Source organism: Sarcophilus harrisii, chromosome 3 (assembly GCF_902635505.1).
Source record: "Sarcophilus harrisii chromosome 3, mSarHar1.11, whole genome shotgun sequence".
Taxonomy (NCBI): Eukaryota; Metazoa; Chordata; class Mammalia; order Dasyuromorphia; family Dasyuridae; genus Sarcophilus; species Sarcophilus harrisii.
Window position 1 is genome coordinate 256,070,857 of NC_045428.1, and position 20,381 is coordinate 256,091,237.

The following is a 20,381-nucleotide window of genomic DNA, read 5'->3' on the forward strand; positions in this document are numbered from 1 at the left end:
AAAAGTATTTAGCAGAGAATAAAAGAAGACCTACTATAGGGAAGCAAAGATGTACAGATCTGAACACAATGTCTAGTATTTGTTTTATAGATTTTCTTGAAATGGAAATTTATTGCTTTCTATTTTAAATCTTCTCTAAGTATTCTGCTGTGCACATGGTAAGGTTTTTTTTCCCTTCAATATTGGATTTAGTTTTTAATTAATTTTAATGAATTGATTTTTTGTCTTTTAACTTTCTTTATTTCAATTTAATTAATTGATGGTAGGAGTGAAAAGAAATAGATATTACACCTCTGACTCCTTGCATTTTCGTTAGCTGTCTTTCACGCTCAGAACTGTTAGCCTCCTCAACTCTTCCTCCAAGCTTTCTTAACTTCTTTTCAGTCTCATCAAACCTATCACTAAACACCTATCTGTGTTTTACTAAAAGCTTTTCATACCGTCCATAATGAGTGTGTACTTCTTATTGATTATTTCCAATGAATCCTATATATGCATTATATATATTTCCTATAGATATGTTTCTAAAATATAAATATCCTACACAAATATGAATAAATAAGATATGTGTATATGTGTATGTATGTATATAAATATATATGTGTGTGTATTTGCATGTATACACAAACACAAACCTTGTTCATTGACTTTTTTGCATATTGTCTCTACTATTAGGTGGAGAGCAGGAACTATTTTTTGAGAGGGAGGTGTTTTTTTTTAGTATTCTAGAATTTAGTACAGTATTGGCTCATAGTAAGTGCTTAATAAATGCTTACTGACTGACTATTGAATTGACTCACTTCAGTCTATGTGTTCCATGAATGGAGTAGCAAGGTTCTTGCCCAACCCATGATTACCTATAACATGTCTATCTGCTCTGAAAACAGAAATATCTGTAAACAAGTGAAAATGGGTGATTATTTAAATTTCTTTTTGGTCCTGTTCTTAAAACACCTGGACAAAATGCTGTATATTTTTTAATAGTTACTAGTTTTTAGCATACTAGTGATTGCTTATGATAATAGTTGTATCACAATTTTTTATATAAAAGTTATGTAAAAAAGAATTTTAAATGATCTTTTGGCTATTCAAAAATAATTGAATATTTTAGTAATTTAAAATATAAATAATTAACATATCTTGTACCTCAATAAATATTTAAATACATATTCATGAAATTTTTCTTCCTCAAAAGGATTTTAAAAAATCCATTGGTTCTGATATCTGAATTTCAGATGGTATAATACTACATTTTAATAACTTTTCTATATAATGAAGAAGTTAGGTTATCAAATCTTGTAAGGGAATAAAAATTTTTACTGCTTAATAAACCTTGCTGTGCTTTATCTCATTAAAATAGAGGAGGCATAATTACTTATTAAAATAAGAACTGATGATTTTAAAAATGGTTTGATAAAAATAAATATGCAATAAAGAAACATCAAAGACTGACCTAGACATTAACTCATTATTGTGGATATCTATGTTTACTGACAATGCATTTAAGACTTAGTTGACTAAGTTTGAGTTCTATTTTTGCGTTTGTTAAATATGACTTATTAAAATAAATGGATATTAATGAAAGCACAAGAAACTTTGTATATTCTAGAAAAGACATAAGGGAATAATTCAAATATGTATCTTATGCTATCTGAATTCTTAATGAGAGGCAGAGTCTGGGATAGAGAACTGGCCTTGAAGACAAGAAGACTTGGTCCAAGTCTCAACATCATGGCTATAAACTCTCAGCCATTCATTTTAGAGTTTTAGTTATTGTTGAATGATGCTATATCTTCACTAGTAGAGAATTCCTCATGGAGTATTTCCTATTCTTACAAAATCATGAGTCTGATAAGCTAAGGCAAATAGGGTTAAGAGACTTGCCCAGGGTTACATAGTGTTTGAAGCTGGATTTGATCTCAGGAAAATGAGTCTTCCTACTTCTAAGCCCAGTGCTCCATCTACTGCTCCATCCAGCTGCCCAACTTTCAATATTCTCAGTAAAAATTTTGTGTTTTGGAAATGATGCTATATCTTCACTAGTAGAGAATTCCTCATGGAGTATTTCCTATTCTTACAAAATCATGAGTCTGATAAGCTAAGGCAAATAGGGTTAAGAGACTTGCCCAGGGTTACATAGTGTTTGAAGCTGGATTTGATCTCAGGAAAATGAGTCTTCCTACTTCTAAGCCCAGTGCTCCATCTACTGCTCCATCCAGCTGCCCAACTTTCAATATTCTCAGTAAAAATTTTGTGTTTTGGAAATGATGCTATATCTTCACTAGTAGAGAATTCCTCATGGAGTATTTCCTATTCTTACAAAATCATGAGTCTGATAAAAATAAATGCAATTACTTAATTCCTTTGTATGATTATTTCTTCAACTATAAAAATTATAAATTAAATTAATATATACTTTTTATATGCTTAACTAGAAAGTTAGGATTATTTAGAAATAGGGAAAAATTAGATGTGATTTCATAGATAACTAAAAAGTTTTTAATTTCTTTCAGTGACATAATGCAGCTAGATTGCTATAACAAATTAAGAAGCATTTGTTGTATAATGCTGGAGACACTGAGACAAGACAGAGATTAGAGGGTTTTTAATATTTTAATAATGGAGAGTTTGTACTGGCAATCATATTAGCCAGCCGGCTGGATGGGACTCTTGTCTCAAAGCATCCAACCATGAGCAAGGGATTCCAGAGCCTCTTCTATGGCTCCAGCTATCAGGGAAACAAAGGCAAGGGGAGAGGGAGCAGAATATTTGGTGGATGGAAGTTCCAGCAAAGGACCATAAATTCAGTTTTGACAGGTTGGGAGAAAGGAAGGAAGGATCATAAATTCTGTTAAGTTGGGAGTGAAGAAGCTAGGAGACAGGATGTTTGAGCCAGAAAGATGCCCAAACATTTGAGATAAGCTATCTGGAGTTTTATGACTCTTTGGAATGCTAGAGTGTCCAGAGCAATTATTTCAGTCCTAATGGCCAGGAATGGCCAGGCTTGCTAACAGGGAGACTGAGGCAGAATAATTCAGGGAAACTGAGACATGAAAACTAAGGCATAACAGTGTTCTGTGGATGGTGTAGGAATCCACTGGGTCTTTTTCTTTCTTTGGGAACTTTATCTAGTTATTGCTCCAATTCAACTGTTGAGCACCATGGAATAATGAGTATAGTCACCTTAGAGAAAGAAGTAATTCTTAGAATAAGTTTAGTGTGACCGCTTCATTTTGTAGAATAGGAAACAGAAGCCTAGTAGTGACTTACTGAAGGTGAGACAACTAGCTAAATGACAGAGTAGTGAACAATCCCTGGATCTCTTGATTCTAGTTCAGTGCTTCTGGTACATGATTTGATGGTAGTATTAGAGTAGTATCTTGAAACCTAATAATATTTCATAACTGTGCTGTGAATCTTTGATTCCAAGAAGTGGAAAATCTAGAATTTGTCTCTTTATTACACTCCTATTTCCTAATATGAAGCTCCTTAGAGAGAAAGAAATAACAATTAAGATATAAGTACCATTTCCAGGAGGCCCATTTCTATGTTTCTTAAGCAAGGAATTGTTCTGATTTCTCTTTCCTGGAAAAATAGAAGGTAATGGTAAGTTATATGTATTCTGTAAAGAAAATAATTATTGAGTGTGGCATTTTTCACAAAGTCACAGAATTATAGCATCAATTTGCTGAATTTTTATGTGTCACAAAGGAGGATATGTAATTTAGTATAACTGCAATTAAATAGTAATTTAGAAGACAATCAATAAAGGAAAAACTTGCTCTCTTTTCATTTCTCTCTCTTTTGTCACTCAGTATTAGTGACAATTGTGGTTTTGTGCCCTGAAAATAATCTAATTCGATGTGTTTGCCCTGGAATATTGAATGTTCTTTAGAATTTAACACTGACATTAAGCTTTGGAAAATCTGAAAATCAAAAACTATTAGTTTAGGTGATAAGATCTGTGTATATTTATTGACTCACAATCCAATAGGAAAAGATAGTCAGCTTCATATCAGAAAGGATGATAGATTTGGAAATATGGCATGTGGGATTGAATTTTGTTCCTGCTACTAATTGCCTGTAAGTGTGACCAATTTGCTTTTCACTTTTTGGGCCTCATTTTCCTTATCTATAAAATGAAAGGTTTTTACTAGTTGGTCTTTAATTTGCTTTATCTTTACATCTATTATCACCCATTTTCTAAGGTTCCTTCTACAATATAGCACATTTATTTTTTATATTGGTTAAACTTAAACTCAGAAGTTTAGGTAAAAATCCTTAGAAATCATTGCTTCTAATTGCCTGATTTTATCAATAAGCAAACTTATGTCCCCAGAATTTAAATGAATTGATCTAAGTCATAGCTATTATAAGAGTGAAAACTTGCACTTATATCTTAGGATTCCAAAGTCAGCATTTTATTCCACTATACTAAAACTTTTCTGTTCTATTCAAAACCCGAGGGAGGAAAGAGTGAAGGTCAGCAGAGAGGGAGAACATTGACTTTGGTTGTTTTAGTAGGCTCCTTGTCAGAGTCATTACTAAGAACTTTTCTTACTAGGATAAATACCACAATCCACACCAACAACCCCCAAACTACATGAAGCCCATCTTAAATTGAGGAAAAGGCCCTAGGAAATAATCTGCATTTGGTCATGTAGGCTGGGCTGAAAAGGAGCTTAAGACCAATATCTGAGAGCTTCTTATTATTAACTAGTGACAAAGCATATTTTCTCTCTATACTGGTGAATGATTGTAAATGCTGTCAGCATTCTCTTAAATTCTATGTTCTGAGGCAAAGTTACTATTGCACCACTCTAGTTGCAACTTTGCCATCTGTATGACCATAACCTTGGTTTGGGTATATTAGAAGGTGGAACAGATCAAACATTCTGATATTGAGCTTTGAACTTCAGATTATACACTACAAATTTCCAACTTTAAAATCAGGGAAGTCATATATTTTTAAAATTTTAAACTTTACCATACTTCTATTCATTTGTGGTTTAGTCTTATGAGAAAATTTTATTCAGTTGAGGAAATTGAGAGAAAATCTTGTTGCATTGTTTGAATCTAACTCTATGTGGCTGGGAAGCTGGACTACTTCTACCTGATGCTTAGATACTCTTAATCAAGAATTTAGTTTATGGTGACCAGAAACTCAGTCAGATCCAAAGACTGATGGAAGAAGTTTTCTCACAATTGTACATCTCTATATCATACCTGAAAACTACCTCTATACTGATCAAGGATTCATTATTTCTATGTTCCTTTGTTCATAGACATTTGGGAGAGTTGGACACCTCCTTTTTTGATTTCAGGGAATTGTGTCTTATTCACTCTCCTCCCAGCTTAGAAAGTCTCTAATTTTTACTCCAATTAGAAATTAAATTATCTAATATTATTTTTTCTTTTTAATTAATTAACCTATTTGATTATTTTTAACATATAACAATTTGTGTTTGGGGCCCAGGCCTAAGATGAAGGAATCTGAAACTGGTTTGTTGGACAAATGGCATGCATTTAGTAATAAATCAATATTCTTGAAAGATTACATCCTTGTTTTCTTAAGTCTTTTCATCTTCTATTTGCCACAGTTTAAACTGCTAGTACATTTAATTGGAAATGTTCAAGAAATATTTTGTCATATGGGCCTGAAGCCCGGAAGAGATGGACACTTGATATAGAGATAAGGGAGTTATCTATATACAGCAGTTCTAACTTTATGTAAATGGATCTTTTGGTAGCCCTGTTGATAAGTGAATGAAAGGAGAACAAGTAAACTCCCTATAAAGTCCCCTTCATTTGCTACGCAGTATCTTCTTAATTTGTTTTTGTTATTTTTATTGGTGTATTTAAGTGTTATTTTCTCATACTCATTTATCATAATCAAATATGACTTGGCATTTCTTAAAGAAGACTGAACATTTTAAAAATTATAATTATTCCAATTATGGAAAGGGTCTTATGGTAAAGGAAAATAGTTTACTGATCTTAGAAGGAGAACAAAAAATTGGATAATTGCTGAAAATATTTAACTTTTTACATTTTAACTAAACTTAACATTGAATTTTCTATTCACTAGATTACATTTATTATATTCATTGAACTATTTTATTTACTATCCCTAATTTTATATCTCTTAAATATTTAATGACATTTAGCCCTGCCAAGTTTTATTTGAAGTTTGAACATTTTACTTGTTCCAAAAGAAAATGAGAGAAAAAAGAAAAACATTTCAAAACTTTAGTAAGCTTATTTAAATTATTTTTCTAATAGTAAAATTTTATTTAATAATTGTGTCTTAAAATTATCAGGGATACTTTGAAGTCTTAATTTTTATTACAGAGATTGCATTGACTTCTTATTGGTAGATTTTTAAGAGAGCTGGAGGTTTTTCTCTTTCCTTTTAATAGATATTTAAATAATAATTATTGTATAAAATCAAACATAATGATACATGTGTATATATATATATAGCAGAAATATATTTATGTTTAAAAAATCTAGAGAAATGTGAATAATAGGCATATGCTTCTTACGTGTTTAATTCATATTGTTCAAACTAGGTTTAGAATAAATTGAGATATCTAACAGAAATCATGGTTAGAAGATATCTTGAGATATCAGTGATTCTATCTAAGTTAAAGCATAACCACTTAAAGACCATATAGGAAAAATGGATACCCATGAAATTTTTAAATATACTATGTATAGAAGACTATGTTGCACAATTTTAGTAATTTATCCCATTTTATCACACCTTCCAATGCAATAAATATTTACTGTTTACTACATAAAAGGTACTTTACTTAGCACTGAAGATACAAAGTCAAAATGAAGAATTGACCCTAACCTCAAAGGGCTTACATTTTACTGGGGTAATATAACTTAGAAATAGGTTATAGTCTGAAGGATAAGGAGAGAGTATTCATAGTTGGGAGAATCAGGCAGGCTTGTCACAGGAAATAGCATATGAACTGAGATTTGAAGAAAACTAGAATTCTAAGAAACACAGGTGATTAAGAGGATGCATTTTGGGTTAGGAGATGACTCTTTCCAAAAGTATAAAAGTAAGAGACTGAGTGCTGAAATAAGGGAGCTACTAGTAGTATGTTTGAAGGGAGTTATGTGGATAAACCTGAAGAAGTTTTTCTTTTTTAATTTTTTAAATAAAATAAAATTTTAAAATCTTTGCAAAAAAAAGTTCACAGCAGAGAACAAAAGAATAACTATAAGGAAGCAAAGAAAACATGGACACTAATGAATATGATTTCTTCTACTATTATGTGTTCTTTCTTGAACTGGTAATTTATTTTTATGCATTTTGAATCCTCCCTGATATTCTGCTGGGCATTTGACAATGTTCTGCTTTGTTTTGTTTTCCTTTTTCTGTTGTTCTTTTTATATTCTTTTTTTTAAATAAAATAATTATTTTTTTTTTAAAAAAAAGAAGTAGACAGAAAATTGATCATGAAGAGTTTTTAATGCCAAACAGAGGAGTTTGTATTTTATTCTCAAGGCAACAGGGAGCCACTGAAGCTTCTTAAGTAGGAGAACGATATCATTAGACTTGTTTTGGGAAAAATGTTTTAGTCACCAAGCAGGGGATAGATTGGAAACGAGAAGAGATTACAAGCCAAAGTTTGATGCAGAGGCTGCTGCAATAATCTAGGTGAGAAATGGTAAATGTCTATATTCGGCTGTGTTAGTGAAGAAAAAGGATTGGAAATAAGTGTTGGAAGGTAGAATTAATGAGATTTCACAATTGATATTAGTTATCAGTAAAGGAAAATGAGAAGTCAAATAGAACACCAAGGCAGAAAATGCAGATGCCTAGAACAGCAGTGTTTTTGACAGAAAAGGGAAAGTTCAGAAGAGGGATGGATCTGAAGATAAAAATAATCAGTTCTATTTTGATCATGGTGGATTGGGTAGGGAGATACTTAAGGCAGGGAAATCCACTAGCAGATTTTTGCAATAATCCAAATCTGAGGGGATAAAGGCTAATGTCAAATGGCATCATTGCCAGAGGTGAAAAGGGGGTATATCAAGAGATATTATGAAGTTGGGAATAGATTAGATATAGGGAATGAGAAATAGTGACAAAGGACAACTCCTAGGATGCTAGCATGAAGGATTATAAAGATAACATTGTTCTTTATAGCAATTGGGAAAATAGGAAAGGGAGAGTTTCAGGGGGAAATGAATTATGTTTTAAATATTTTGAGTTTAAAATTCTACTGGATGTCCAGTTTGCTATGTATGAAAGGCAATTAGAGATTTGAGATTGGAGGTTAGTAAAGAGATTGGTATAGGAAAGATAGATTTGAGAATCGTCCACATAGAAATGGCAATTAAATCCATAGAAGCTGATACCACCAAATGAAGTAATATAAAGGGAGAGAAGATGGCAAAATAGGAAAAAAAAAAAAGATCCTGGCTATAAAGTCAAATGTAATACCAAATAGAAGAAACAATTTAATGAAAATGACTTTGCTTTTTAAAAAATGTCTTTATGTCATCACAGTTGGAGTTTTTAAATTTTGGTTATCAGCAGGCTGTGAATGTTGATTCACATAATATATTTAATGGCTATTGCCTCTTTCTAAAGTTCTTGGAAATAAGAATTAAAGACATATGTGTGTAAACAGTCAGAACAGTTAATGGTTCAAATAGCTAACAAATTAATTTTGACTGAATTTTATTAAGTGTTGTTAGTAAGGCTGTTATTGGCTACTCATACCATCTACTGGGATGCTTATCACATTGGCTAGGATCTTACTGAATGCTGTGCCTATCACAAAAACTAACTATGAGTATGTAAGGAATTTTAGTTTTACATGGGGGATAATAGGAGAGGAATAATCCATTTATCAAGGCCAAACAACAAAAATCTATGTTCTAAAAGAAGTTTGGATTTTGCTTGTTTATTGGCACCGAAGAAGTCGCTGAAGTCTCTCAGTAGTTTTGATCAAAAGTGATCAGATCAATGCAAGTAAACAGTAAAGGTGGAAGGATCTATTAGGAAACTGCTACAGTCTTATGGGTAGATAGTAACAAGGGTCTCTATTACTACTATTGTTGTTGCTGCTGCTACTATTCACACTATTACTAGTACTTCTTTTACTATTACTTGACATTTATATGCTTTAAATACATTTTCTTACTGGACTTTTACAACAATTCTGTGAGGTAAAAGCTATTATTATTCTTATTTAAGAATGAAGAAAACAGATGCCTAAAGCATAAAGTGAACATGGAACTGGAAAAATGTCAGTATGAGCATGTTTGCATGCTGATGAGGTGAAATGAATGAGTGGGTAATGTAAATTAAATTGATCAAGAAATTGGGAAGTGGGGGTATTCAATATATGCTGATGTTGCCTATTACGAGGGCAGGAATTGGAGATGAAGGAAAATCTGCGAACCAGATGGTAAGCTCTGAGGAAGGAAGAAGGGTTTCCTGAGTTTGGGTAGATAAAAGAGTTACTAAAATCTTGATTGGATGATAAATTTGGATTGAATGAATCTCAAAGGAAGATAGGTTATTAAATGGTAGTAGAGAGTCTGGAAGTGTCAATGAAGGACAAAGTGTATTCTGACTGCCATTATTACTAGTGAAATAGTCAAACATTCTTTTTCTACTTGTACTTAATTGTGGAATTATTCTAATCTTTGGGGTTTAGTTATTGAGATTCGCTTAATTTGTTTATTGTATGCTGAGTTTTCTTCCATTTATTCCTATCTCTGAATCCAGTTCTTGAATTGGGAGTTTAGGTCAGTGCTAGACCTCTTACAATCTTGAATGGGGCTGTTATGTGTTGTCCCTAATACAGTCTGAACATATTTGATATTGTTTACTTCAATTCTGAATGGGGTAACTGGTTCCTATTTCCATTTCTATTCCCTGTCCTCTTTTGCAAATTCTACTGGGACAAGGGCACTGGACTGGTATCTGGAATTAAGGTTCAAACTTTCCTTCAGTCTCTGACTTTGGTCTCTACCTTCTAGTGTACTAGTTTAGTCAATTGGCCCTTTTTAAAATCTCCATTTGATGTGAAATGAAAAAAAAAATAAATACAGTCTGGACTGGACCTATTTCTAACCTGTTAGATGGTTGGAGCAGAACAAAGCAGGCCAGAGACAGGGAATCAAAAAATCAAATAGCAGTTTAATTTCAGAGTGAAGGACCTGCTTATGAGCAAAGTCTACCTTCCTGAGAAGGAGGGCTTATTTGCTTATGGCAAGAATAGAGTTTTTAAGCATGAAAACCATCAAAAGCTGGACCATGACACAAGCATTCTTAGGTCTTAAATAAACAGTTCCTATGGCAGTCCCATACATGCAAGCACTTTTGGGACAATACAGGCATCTTTCAGTCCTGTCAGAACAGTTTACAAGTTATTGGAAATGTTTGAACCTTGTGACCATTCATCAGAGTTAGCTTGGTGAGAATAGGAGTGTAGCACCTAGCTTGGTTCACTTAGGTAGTGTTAACATGGCAGGAAATATGATTGATCACTTATTTAACGCTATAGCATGTTGTCTGTAGCTCCAGCTTTCAGGTCAGGATCCCCAGGTAAATAGAAGCTCCAGCAAATCTAAATAGTTAATATAATATTTATATGATATGAAAATCATAAATCCCAATTCTGGAATTTTGCTATGGATGAGATCATCCAGAGGGTAATTCCAAGGATTGTTGTTATGCTGCACTCAGGCCACAGCTTGTTTGTTGGGCTTTAGCTTTGGGAAAACAAATCAAAATTTTCACAGTTGGGTGGGGTCTGAACAAAATTGAAGAGAATGTTTAATCTCTTTACCAACCCTGTTCTTTAGATGTTGATTTGATGCATAGAGAATGAGGAAATAGGAAGGGAAAAAATCTTGAATCTCTCCAATAGTAAATGATTATTAATATAAGAGAGAAATAATCACTTCTCTTACCAGATTGTATCTTTACCCCTCTCCCTCCTCCCTCCCCATTATAGCATGGACAAGACAAAGTTGAGATACCATCAACTTTAGATTCTTTTAATGATGATCACACAAATTTTAGGTCATCCTAGGGGGTGTTTGACATCCCTAAGACTTTTGTCTGTTTTTTGGTGGATTACTGATAGATACTGATGGATAGAGGATTTAACTGTTGCTAATCTTTGATTTTGTTTTATTATTTCTACATTTTAAAATCTAATTATAAAGATAAGTAGATTGGGTTAATATCTTTCCCTTTGTTGTCTTTTCCTGTAGTTCTAACTTCATCTCTATTCTCTAATTCCCTTTTCATTTATACATCAAACAATGCATGAATAAGCATTTCTTAAGCACTTATTATAGCTGAGATACTTTGAAAAAAAATTGGTTGCTGAGGGACACAAAGATAAAATGATATTGTCCTTTTTACCAAGGAATTTATCAGGGGAAAAAATGTGCATACAAATAAAAAATTAAAAAAATATTTTAAAGAATATTCCTTTTAAATTCCCCCCTTTTTCAGACTTTCAGTAGCCCCTTTGAGTGGGTATTGACAAAATATAAAGGATGCTATTTAAATGGTTAATTTACAAAAGAAAAGATCAGGAAGTACTTGAAAATTGGTGAAGACAGTAAACAGAAGAAAGTTTGACTTTATGACTTTTTTTCTAGATATTCACAGAGGAATAGACTGAAGGTTAACTTCAATGAGCCAAGAGCCAAAACAGAGAAAGAAAATTACAGACTAATCTCCCTAATGAATATTGATGCAATAATTTTAAATAAAATATTAGCAAAGAGATTACAGCAACTTATCAGCAGGATAAACTATGACCAAATAGGATTTATAACTAGGAATGCAGAGCTAGTTCAATATCAGGAAAACTATTACCATAATCAAGCATATGAATAACAAAACCAAAAGAAATCATAAGATAATCTCAAAAGATGCAGACAAAACTTTTGATAAAATGTAGCACCTGTTCCTATTTAAAAAACATTAGAAAGCAAAGGGATAAAGGGAGCATTCCTTAAAATAAGAAGCAGTATCTATCTAAAACCTACAGCAAGCATTATTTGTAATGGAAAGAAGCTGTATGCATTCTCAAGATCGGGTGAAACAAAGGATACCCATTATCACCACTATTAATCAACATCTTACTAGAAATGGTGGCTTTAGCAATAAGAAAAGAAAAAAAAACTAATTAGAATAGGCACTGAGGAAATCACTCTTTGCAGATGAGATGATGATATATTTAGAGAACCCTAGAAAATCATCCAAAAGCCTTCTGAAAACAATACATAGCTTTAACAAAGTTGCAGGATATAAAATAGACTTACACAAATTATCAACATTTCTCTATATTACTGACAAAATCCATCAGCAAAAGATAGAAAAATTACATTTAAAATTACTGTAGACAAAATAAAATACTTGGAGGGGGGGAGTCTACCTGCCAAGACAAATCCAAAAACTATATTAACACAATTACAGAACATCTCCCACAAAAAAAATCAGATCTAAACAGCTAATATACTGCCTAAATTGATCTACTTTTTCAGCGCCATATCAATCAAACTGCCAAAACATTGTTTTAATAATAAAAAATAATAACAAAATTCATCTGGAAGAGCAAAAGGTCAAGAATATTAAGAGAATTGCTGAAGAAAATATCCAAAGGATAGTGGCTTAGAGTACCAAACTTAAAACTTTATTATAAAGCAGGAATAATCGAAACCATTTGTTACTAGCTAAGAAATAGAGTTGTGGATCAGTGGAATAAATTAGATACACATGACACACTAATCAAAACCTATAGTAATCTAGTGTTTGATAAACCCCCAAACTCCAGGTTCTGGAATAAGAACTCACTATTTGGCAAAAATTGCTAGGAAAACTGGAAAATAATATGTCAGAAATTCAGCATAAACATACATCTCACACCCCATATCAAAATAAAATCAAAATGGTTATACAATTTGGGCATAAAGAATAATACTATAAACAAATTAGGAAAACAAATTTACCTATCAGATCTTTGGAGAGGGGAGGAATTTATGACCAAAGAAAAACTAAAGAACAATATGAAAGGCAAAAAAGACATTAGATTACATTAAATTGAAAGTTTTTGCACAAACCCAACAGAAACAAGATTAAAAGGGAAGATCAAATCTGGAAAAAAATCTTTATGGTCAGTGTTTCTGATAAAGATCTCATTTCTAAAATATATGAAGAACCATGTCAAACTTATAAGAACACAAGTCATTCCCCAATTGATAAATGGTCAAAGGAATGAATAGACAATTTTCAGATGATGAAATTAAAGCCATATATAGTTGTATGGAAAAAAATGCTCTAAATCACTATTGATTAGAAAAATGTAAATTAAGACAACTCTGAGGTATCACCTTACATATCTCAGATTGGCTAAGATGACAGGAAAAGATAATGATAAATGTTGGAAGGGTGTGGGAAAACTATGACACTAATGCATTGCTGGTGGGTGTGTGAAATGATACAACCATACTGGAGAACAATTTGGAACTATGTTCAAAGAGCTATAAAACTTTGTCCCATTAATGCCAATGTTTGCATTTCAAGGAAATTATAAAGGAGGGAAAAGGACCCACATGTGTAAAAATGTAGCAGCTTTTTTTGTGGTTGCAAAGAATTGAAAAATGAGTGGATGTCTATCAATTGGGGTATGGCTTAACAAGTTGTGGTACATGAAGGTAATGGAATATTATTATTCTATTAAAAAAGATGAATAAGCTGATTATAGAAAGGCCTAGAAAGATCTACATGAAGTAAGCAGAACTAGGAATACACTGTACACAATAACAGCAAGAATGTGCAATGATCTACTATGAAAAGCTTGGTTCTTCTCAGTGACTCAGTGATCCAAAATAATCCCAATAGACTTTGGACAGAAAATGCTATCTGCATTCAGAAAAAAACCCAAAAAACTGAGGAGACTGAATATAAATCAACACAGGCTATATTCAGTTCTACTTTTTTCTCTCTCATGGTTTTCTATTTTGTTCTGATTTTTTCTGTCCCAACATGATTCATAAAGCAATGTGTATTAAAAATAAACAATACAATAATTAAAAAAAGAAACACCAATGAGGCAATCTATATGAGAAGGCAGCTGGGGAATTGAGATGAGTCAGTAAAAGCAGTGAAGTTCTACATCATGGACTGGTATACTGTTCAGAATATGACTGGCTTCAGAGTTTCGAACCTTGTTGATCCTAGTGATTGGATGCCAACTTCTTCCTCATCTGAATAGTAATATTCAAGACCAAGAACTTTGTTCAGCTTTTTGTTGGAGATGATGATGACTAGATGCAAGTAGTGGAGCAGAATTCAGTGGAGATGTATCTATTAAGGTCTAGGCGAACAACAGTGAATAGAAACTGTGTGGCTAAGGTTATATAGAGATGTGTGATCACATTAGTGTCCCTGAAGCCGTGCAATATGAGAGGTTTAAGTTGTTCTTCCTTATGCTGCCCACATGTTATTTTTATTTATTTGGCCACTCTTTCCACTGATATTGTTTATTTTTAGAAGTATATGCTTCATATTTAGGAAGAAAACAATGCAGTGATATCTTTTTATATGCCAATTTAGTAAATACCTTTGTTTTGAGTAAATTTTATCATCTGGATAACTGGAGAAAAGGAAAACACTGTAAGGGGCTCATGGGTTATAGTTTTGGTGGTATAGAATCATAAATTTGGGTGTGAAAACCTCTCTAGGTGATCCAATTTATGAGTGTGAGGAGGATACTTAAAGTAGTGCTACATGTGCATTTTGGGGGGACAAGAGGCAATTATAATTAGGGGGATCTGGATGGCCTTCACAACAGAAGTAGCATTTTATGAGCTTTAAATGGAGAGATTCGGTGGCTTAGTGGATAGAGTACTTGTGCTGGTGTTCAGAAGACCTAAATTCAAATCAAATCTCAGGCACTAACTGGCTAGCTATGTGTCCCTGGCCAACTTACTTAATCTCTATTTGCCTTAATCTACTAGTGAAGGAAATGGTAAACCGCTCCTATAACTCTGTCAAGAAAACCTCATGGCCACTATTGGCCAAGATCATGTTATATATCTGTTTGTATATCTATCTAATCTATCTATGTGTGTATGTATATATATATATATAAACATAAATATATATATATATTTTGATATATATATGTGAATATGTGTGTATATGTATGTACATGTATCTAGAGTAGCTATGTGGCACAATAAATAAGAGTACCAGTTTGGGTATGATCACAGGGTCATGAAGAGTCAGACATAACTGAAAGACTAAGTAACAGCAAATATTCTCAGAGAAATGTGGAAGAAATTCATGTCAGATGTGGAAACAACCTGTGTAAACCCAGAGAAGCAGCAAGTGAGATCATGTGGAAGGAAAAGCAAATGGACCAATTTGACTTAACTATATACTTTGTGAAGGAAAGTACCAAATAATATGCCTGACAGAGTAGCTCGGGGTCAGATTGGGGCCAAAGAACTTTTAATATCAATGTTAGAAGTTGTATGTGTTCTTAGAATCGACAAAGAGATATCTTGTTTTTTTAAGTAGGGGAGTAATTTGGTCAGCCCTGGACTTTAGAAATATTTACTATAATCTTGGTAATTGTATATCAAATGGATTGCAATGAATAGAGATTAGACATACACATATATAACATACATGTGTATAGAGAGATATACATATACACACAGAAACATAATTCTGTTTCTAACTTTATAATTGTTTATTATCTGTACCATAATCTGAGTGATTGTGAATTTCTTTTTTTTGGTTTTTTATTAAACCTTTTTATTTTTAAAACATATGGCTAGGTAACTTTCAACATTCACCTTGCAAAACATTGTGTTCCCTATATTTTTCTCTTCTTTCCCCCCATCCCCTTCCCTAAGAAGCAAGTATCTTATCTTAACATGTGCAATTCTTCTATACATTATGAATTTCTTTTAGGAAATTCCGTACTGTTATGAGACTTGATACAAATGATATAATGCCACCCATAAAAAAAGAAACAGTCCAGATGATTAATGTTTCTTCCAACATTAAATCCAACGGTCTCTCTTGCATTCCTTGGAATTATTTTTCAATGGTTAGCTGCAGTCTTATTTGAGCTTTTGAAATAGCTCAGATTATACAATGAAAGAAGAGAAACAAATAAAAAAGAAAAGCAGGAGCTTAGCATAAGGAAAAAAAGAATAGATTTGAACTCAACCAAAGAACTTTTTGGTAGAAATAGACAGAATGAAATAGACTTCTTTGGGAAACAAAAGACCTATTACTGGAAGTATTCAAGCAAAGCATCATTTAGAGATGCTGGAGAAAGCGAGATGAGCTCACTTTGGAATCTCTTCTGAATTTAAATTTCCCATGTCGGGGCAGCTAGGTGGCATGGGGGCAGCTAGATGATGCAGTGGATAAAACACCAGCCCTGAAGTCAGGAGGACTTGAATTCAAATCTATCCTGGCCTTAGACACTTCCTGTCTGTGTGACCCTGAGCAAGTCACTTTGCCTCAGCAGCAAACAAATAAATAAATTTCTCATGTTCTTATGAGTACATGAGATATATGAAATTCATATTTGTGATACATATAAAACATAATTTTTAAAACTAAAATTTAAATCTAATTTCTGTTGTCTTAAATTTTAAGAATAAAAAATTGGATTTTGAATATTTTATGTGGTATTATAATTGCATATATATCTTTTGAAAATTTGGTCATAATTCATGCCTTGATCTCTATAAAATATATTTATATACTGCTGCAAAGAAAAGTAGAAAAATGTTATAAAACTGACTCCAATGGATAAAGTGTTGCAATTTTCTTTTGCATTTAGGTTTGCAGTGCAGGTTACTGCAGTAGCAGAAAATTGCCTTCTTACTGTTTATCCATATTTGGCATATCACTCTGATGATCAAAAAGTTATATTGAAGGAAGGTGAGTATACTAAAGTTATACTTTTTAATCTACTAATATTTAAGAGATATAAATTATGCTAAAAATAAAAGAGAAATTCACATCTTAGCATTTTTCTATTTGAGTCCTCTTGATGGATTTGTGTAATGTAAACAATATATACAAAAAAAAAAGAGAAAATGGAATTATAGCCAAGTCTACTCCTTCCTTTAGAAGTCATCAATAATTGTAATAATCAATGATATTTATATAAAGTCTTAAAATTTACAAAGTACATTACATATATTATCTCATTAGATCGTCACACTTATTGAGGTAAGTATTTTGGGTATTGTTGGCTCTTCCATGATGCATATGATCTTTTTCAGATGCCTCAACCTTTTTAAGTCTCAGTTTCTCTATCTGTAAAATAAAGCTTGGACTAGTTGATTTCTAAAATTTCTTTCCACTCTTAAGTCTATGATTCTTATTGAACAGATGAGGAAACTGCAACAGATTAAATAACTTGCTCATGGTTACATAACTAGTAAGTGTGAGAGAGAAGATTTGAACCACAGGTCTTTCGGTTTAATATTCTATCCACTATCCTATATTACCTCTCAGAGAAGTCTTATTTATTTCAGGGTAGCTATGTCTGTGGTGAATGAAATGAAAAATGAATCTAGCAAATAAAAAATGGAATCTCAGAAAGGTAAAATGACTTGTCCAGGATGATATAATGAGACTTAAGTGTTTAAGGGAGGATTTGAACAAAGATTTTCTTCTTTGAAGTTAAGTGATCTATCCATAATGCCACCTAGCTGCCAGCCCTTGATTAAATCATGGAGTAGGATATTTGTCTGTTTCCTTTCCTATATTCTGTTTCCTTTCTTGTGATATTACCTTTCAATTTAATTCAATTTAGTTCAAGGCAACATAGTGTAGTATAGCTAAAATTGTAATCAGTTGATTTTTCCTCAACTTACTTTCCTAATTTTTATAATTAAGATTTTATCAATTTTTTTTTCCATAAGATTTCTCAGTATGCTGGGTTGGGAGATTTTTATTTAATAAAAAACAAAAACAAAACAACTATGCAAAAAAAGTATGAAAAGAAAATCAGAACCCTATCTTGAAGAAATTTACTTTCTAATAGAAGGGATATGATATACATGCACATAATTAAAATGAAAGATTGAATGTAATCAATGAAAAAGATTTTCAAGCAAAGTGTTATTAGAAATTCGAAGAAGGAGAGATCATTTTTAGCCAAGAAGGGTCATAGAATCAATCAATTGATTAATTTATTTTACTAATTGGCATATAAGTGTGTTCCTGAAAAAAAGGAGGAAATTCAGGTTGAAATGGATACACAATAGACTGAAAAAGAGGAAAACTATGAGAGTTTAGTGTTATGGAAACTGAGAAAAAAGAGAATCAAGAAAAAAAAAGTGATCATTAGTGCCCAGTGTGGTAAAGAAGTGAAGAAATAATAAAATAATATAATAGAAAAAAGACCATTGGATTTGGTGATAAAGAGGACAATATGAAACTTCATGAAAGTCACATCAGTAATAAGTTAGTGTATAACAAGATTCTCCAGTTCTCCAAGAAAATTTATGGATAATTGAGCAATTTTTAAATATCACCTACTTAGTTGGTAGAAAAGTATGTTTAGTGAGTAACTTTTTATATTATAATTTGTCTTAGCTTATAGTAACCCCAAAGAGTTAGTAAGTATTGGATTTTAAACTTATTTTAAGATGATGTTAATTATGTTCATTCTCTTGTTATATTATTGTTATTTCTGTTTTATTTAGTATTTACATTAAATGCCACATCAAATATAATTGAATAAAATTAACAAATATTTTTAAAATATTCATATAATATTGTACTTGATGCCTTAATATTTAAGATAAACTTTAAAATATTTCCCTGAACAGAAAAAATGTGATAAAATATATAAAATAAAACTCAATGTGAGTGCTAAGTAGAGATGAAAGCACTGAAAAGCCATATTTAATTCATATAAGAAATATTTCTTATTTTTATTTATTCAGGACACTAAATAAGAGTTGATGAAAAATCCAGTTTTAAGCTTTTTTTTTTAAAGCATAGTATTAAAAAGTTAAAAGTGATTCAATAACAATAATCATTTTTTCTTGTATAAATAAGTTGTTTTTAGTTATTATGTGAGAGCAGTATATGATCACCAACAGAATAAAATTGATATATATATATATATATATATTAATCCATAAAAGAAAAACAATGAATGATTTATTGTTACATAAGAGTTACATAGACATTCTTAATACTTATTCCAGAACATTTATCTGACTCGATGCTGTGTAATTTATTTTTCATAGAGGAAGAAGGACATTCTCCTTCAAACAAGGGAATGCTGAATCCCACTTCTCTTCCAAGAATACCATCTCCCATCCGTAGCCCCAAAACCTGTACTGATTCTGAATTACACCCTGAAGATTCCCTTTTCAGTATGTTATACAAAATGCTTACTTCTATAACCAAATCTATATAGCACTTAATTTGTAAATTCATTTTTTTTATGGTACAGCTCACAATATACTTTGAAAAAAAATTATAGTCAATTCTCTATTACTCTCAGATGGACTATATGTTCTTTGGATTATCTCTATTGACTAGAGTCAGGCCTGATTATGACTCAATGTGTGCATATTGTGTGTATGTGTGGGCATGTATATATGTAGTTTTATACATATATATAATTTTCAAATAATAAGCATGTTTGAAATATCTAAAATGCATCATTTGCTATTATCTATAATTTCTGCTATTCTTCTTGAGTGTGGTCAATTAAGTATTGACAATAATTCTTTCTTTGAATTGAGCCAAGTGAAATTAAGTTCAGTATGTTTTGTACAGGCAGACATTTTCAAATATAACATTTAATATTTTACCCTATTTGAAATGATTTCTTATAAAACCATTGCCTTATTATTTTAGTTAAAATAGAAGTGTTTGTGTATTTGAAAAGATTCCTGCTAGCATTAATTTCTTTCTTTCTTTTTTTTTTTTTTTATTTAATAGCCTTTTATTTACAGGATATATGCATGGGTAACTTTACAGCATTAACAATTGCCAAACCTCTTATTCCAATTTTTCACCTCTTACCCCCCCACCCCCTCCCCTAGATGGCAGGATGACCAGTAGATGTTAAATATATTAAAATATAAATTAGATACACAATAAGTATACATGACCAAAACGTTATTTTAGCATTAATTTCTAATTAATGTTTTATCCTGATAGGAATTTTATAAAGAATTTAGTTGACTTATATTTTCAAAAAAGTGAGAAATGTTCTTTGGTGAAAATGTTTTCACATCACATATTTCCTAAGGATAAAATGTTGTTTTTTTAGTCACAATTCATGTGCTTCTACATCACTTTTTCTCAAAACTTT

General features: G+C 31.7%; 1 protein-coding gene across 1 annotated transcript in view; it reads left to right on the forward strand.

Annotated features, from left to right (window-relative positions):
- Positions 1 to 20,381, forward strand: part of CFAP47 (cilia and flagella associated protein 47) — a 759,462-nt gene that overhangs the window by 181,580 nt on the left and 557,501 nt on the right. Inside the window, exons 27-28 of the mRNA XM_031959439.1 lie at positions 16,872 to 16,972; positions 19,303 to 19,431. Of these exons, the coding sequence (XP_031815299.1) occupies positions 16,872 to 16,972; positions 19,303 to 19,431 (230 nt within the window). The remainder of the gene's footprint in view (positions 1 to 16,871; positions 16,973 to 19,302; positions 19,432 to 20,381) is intronic.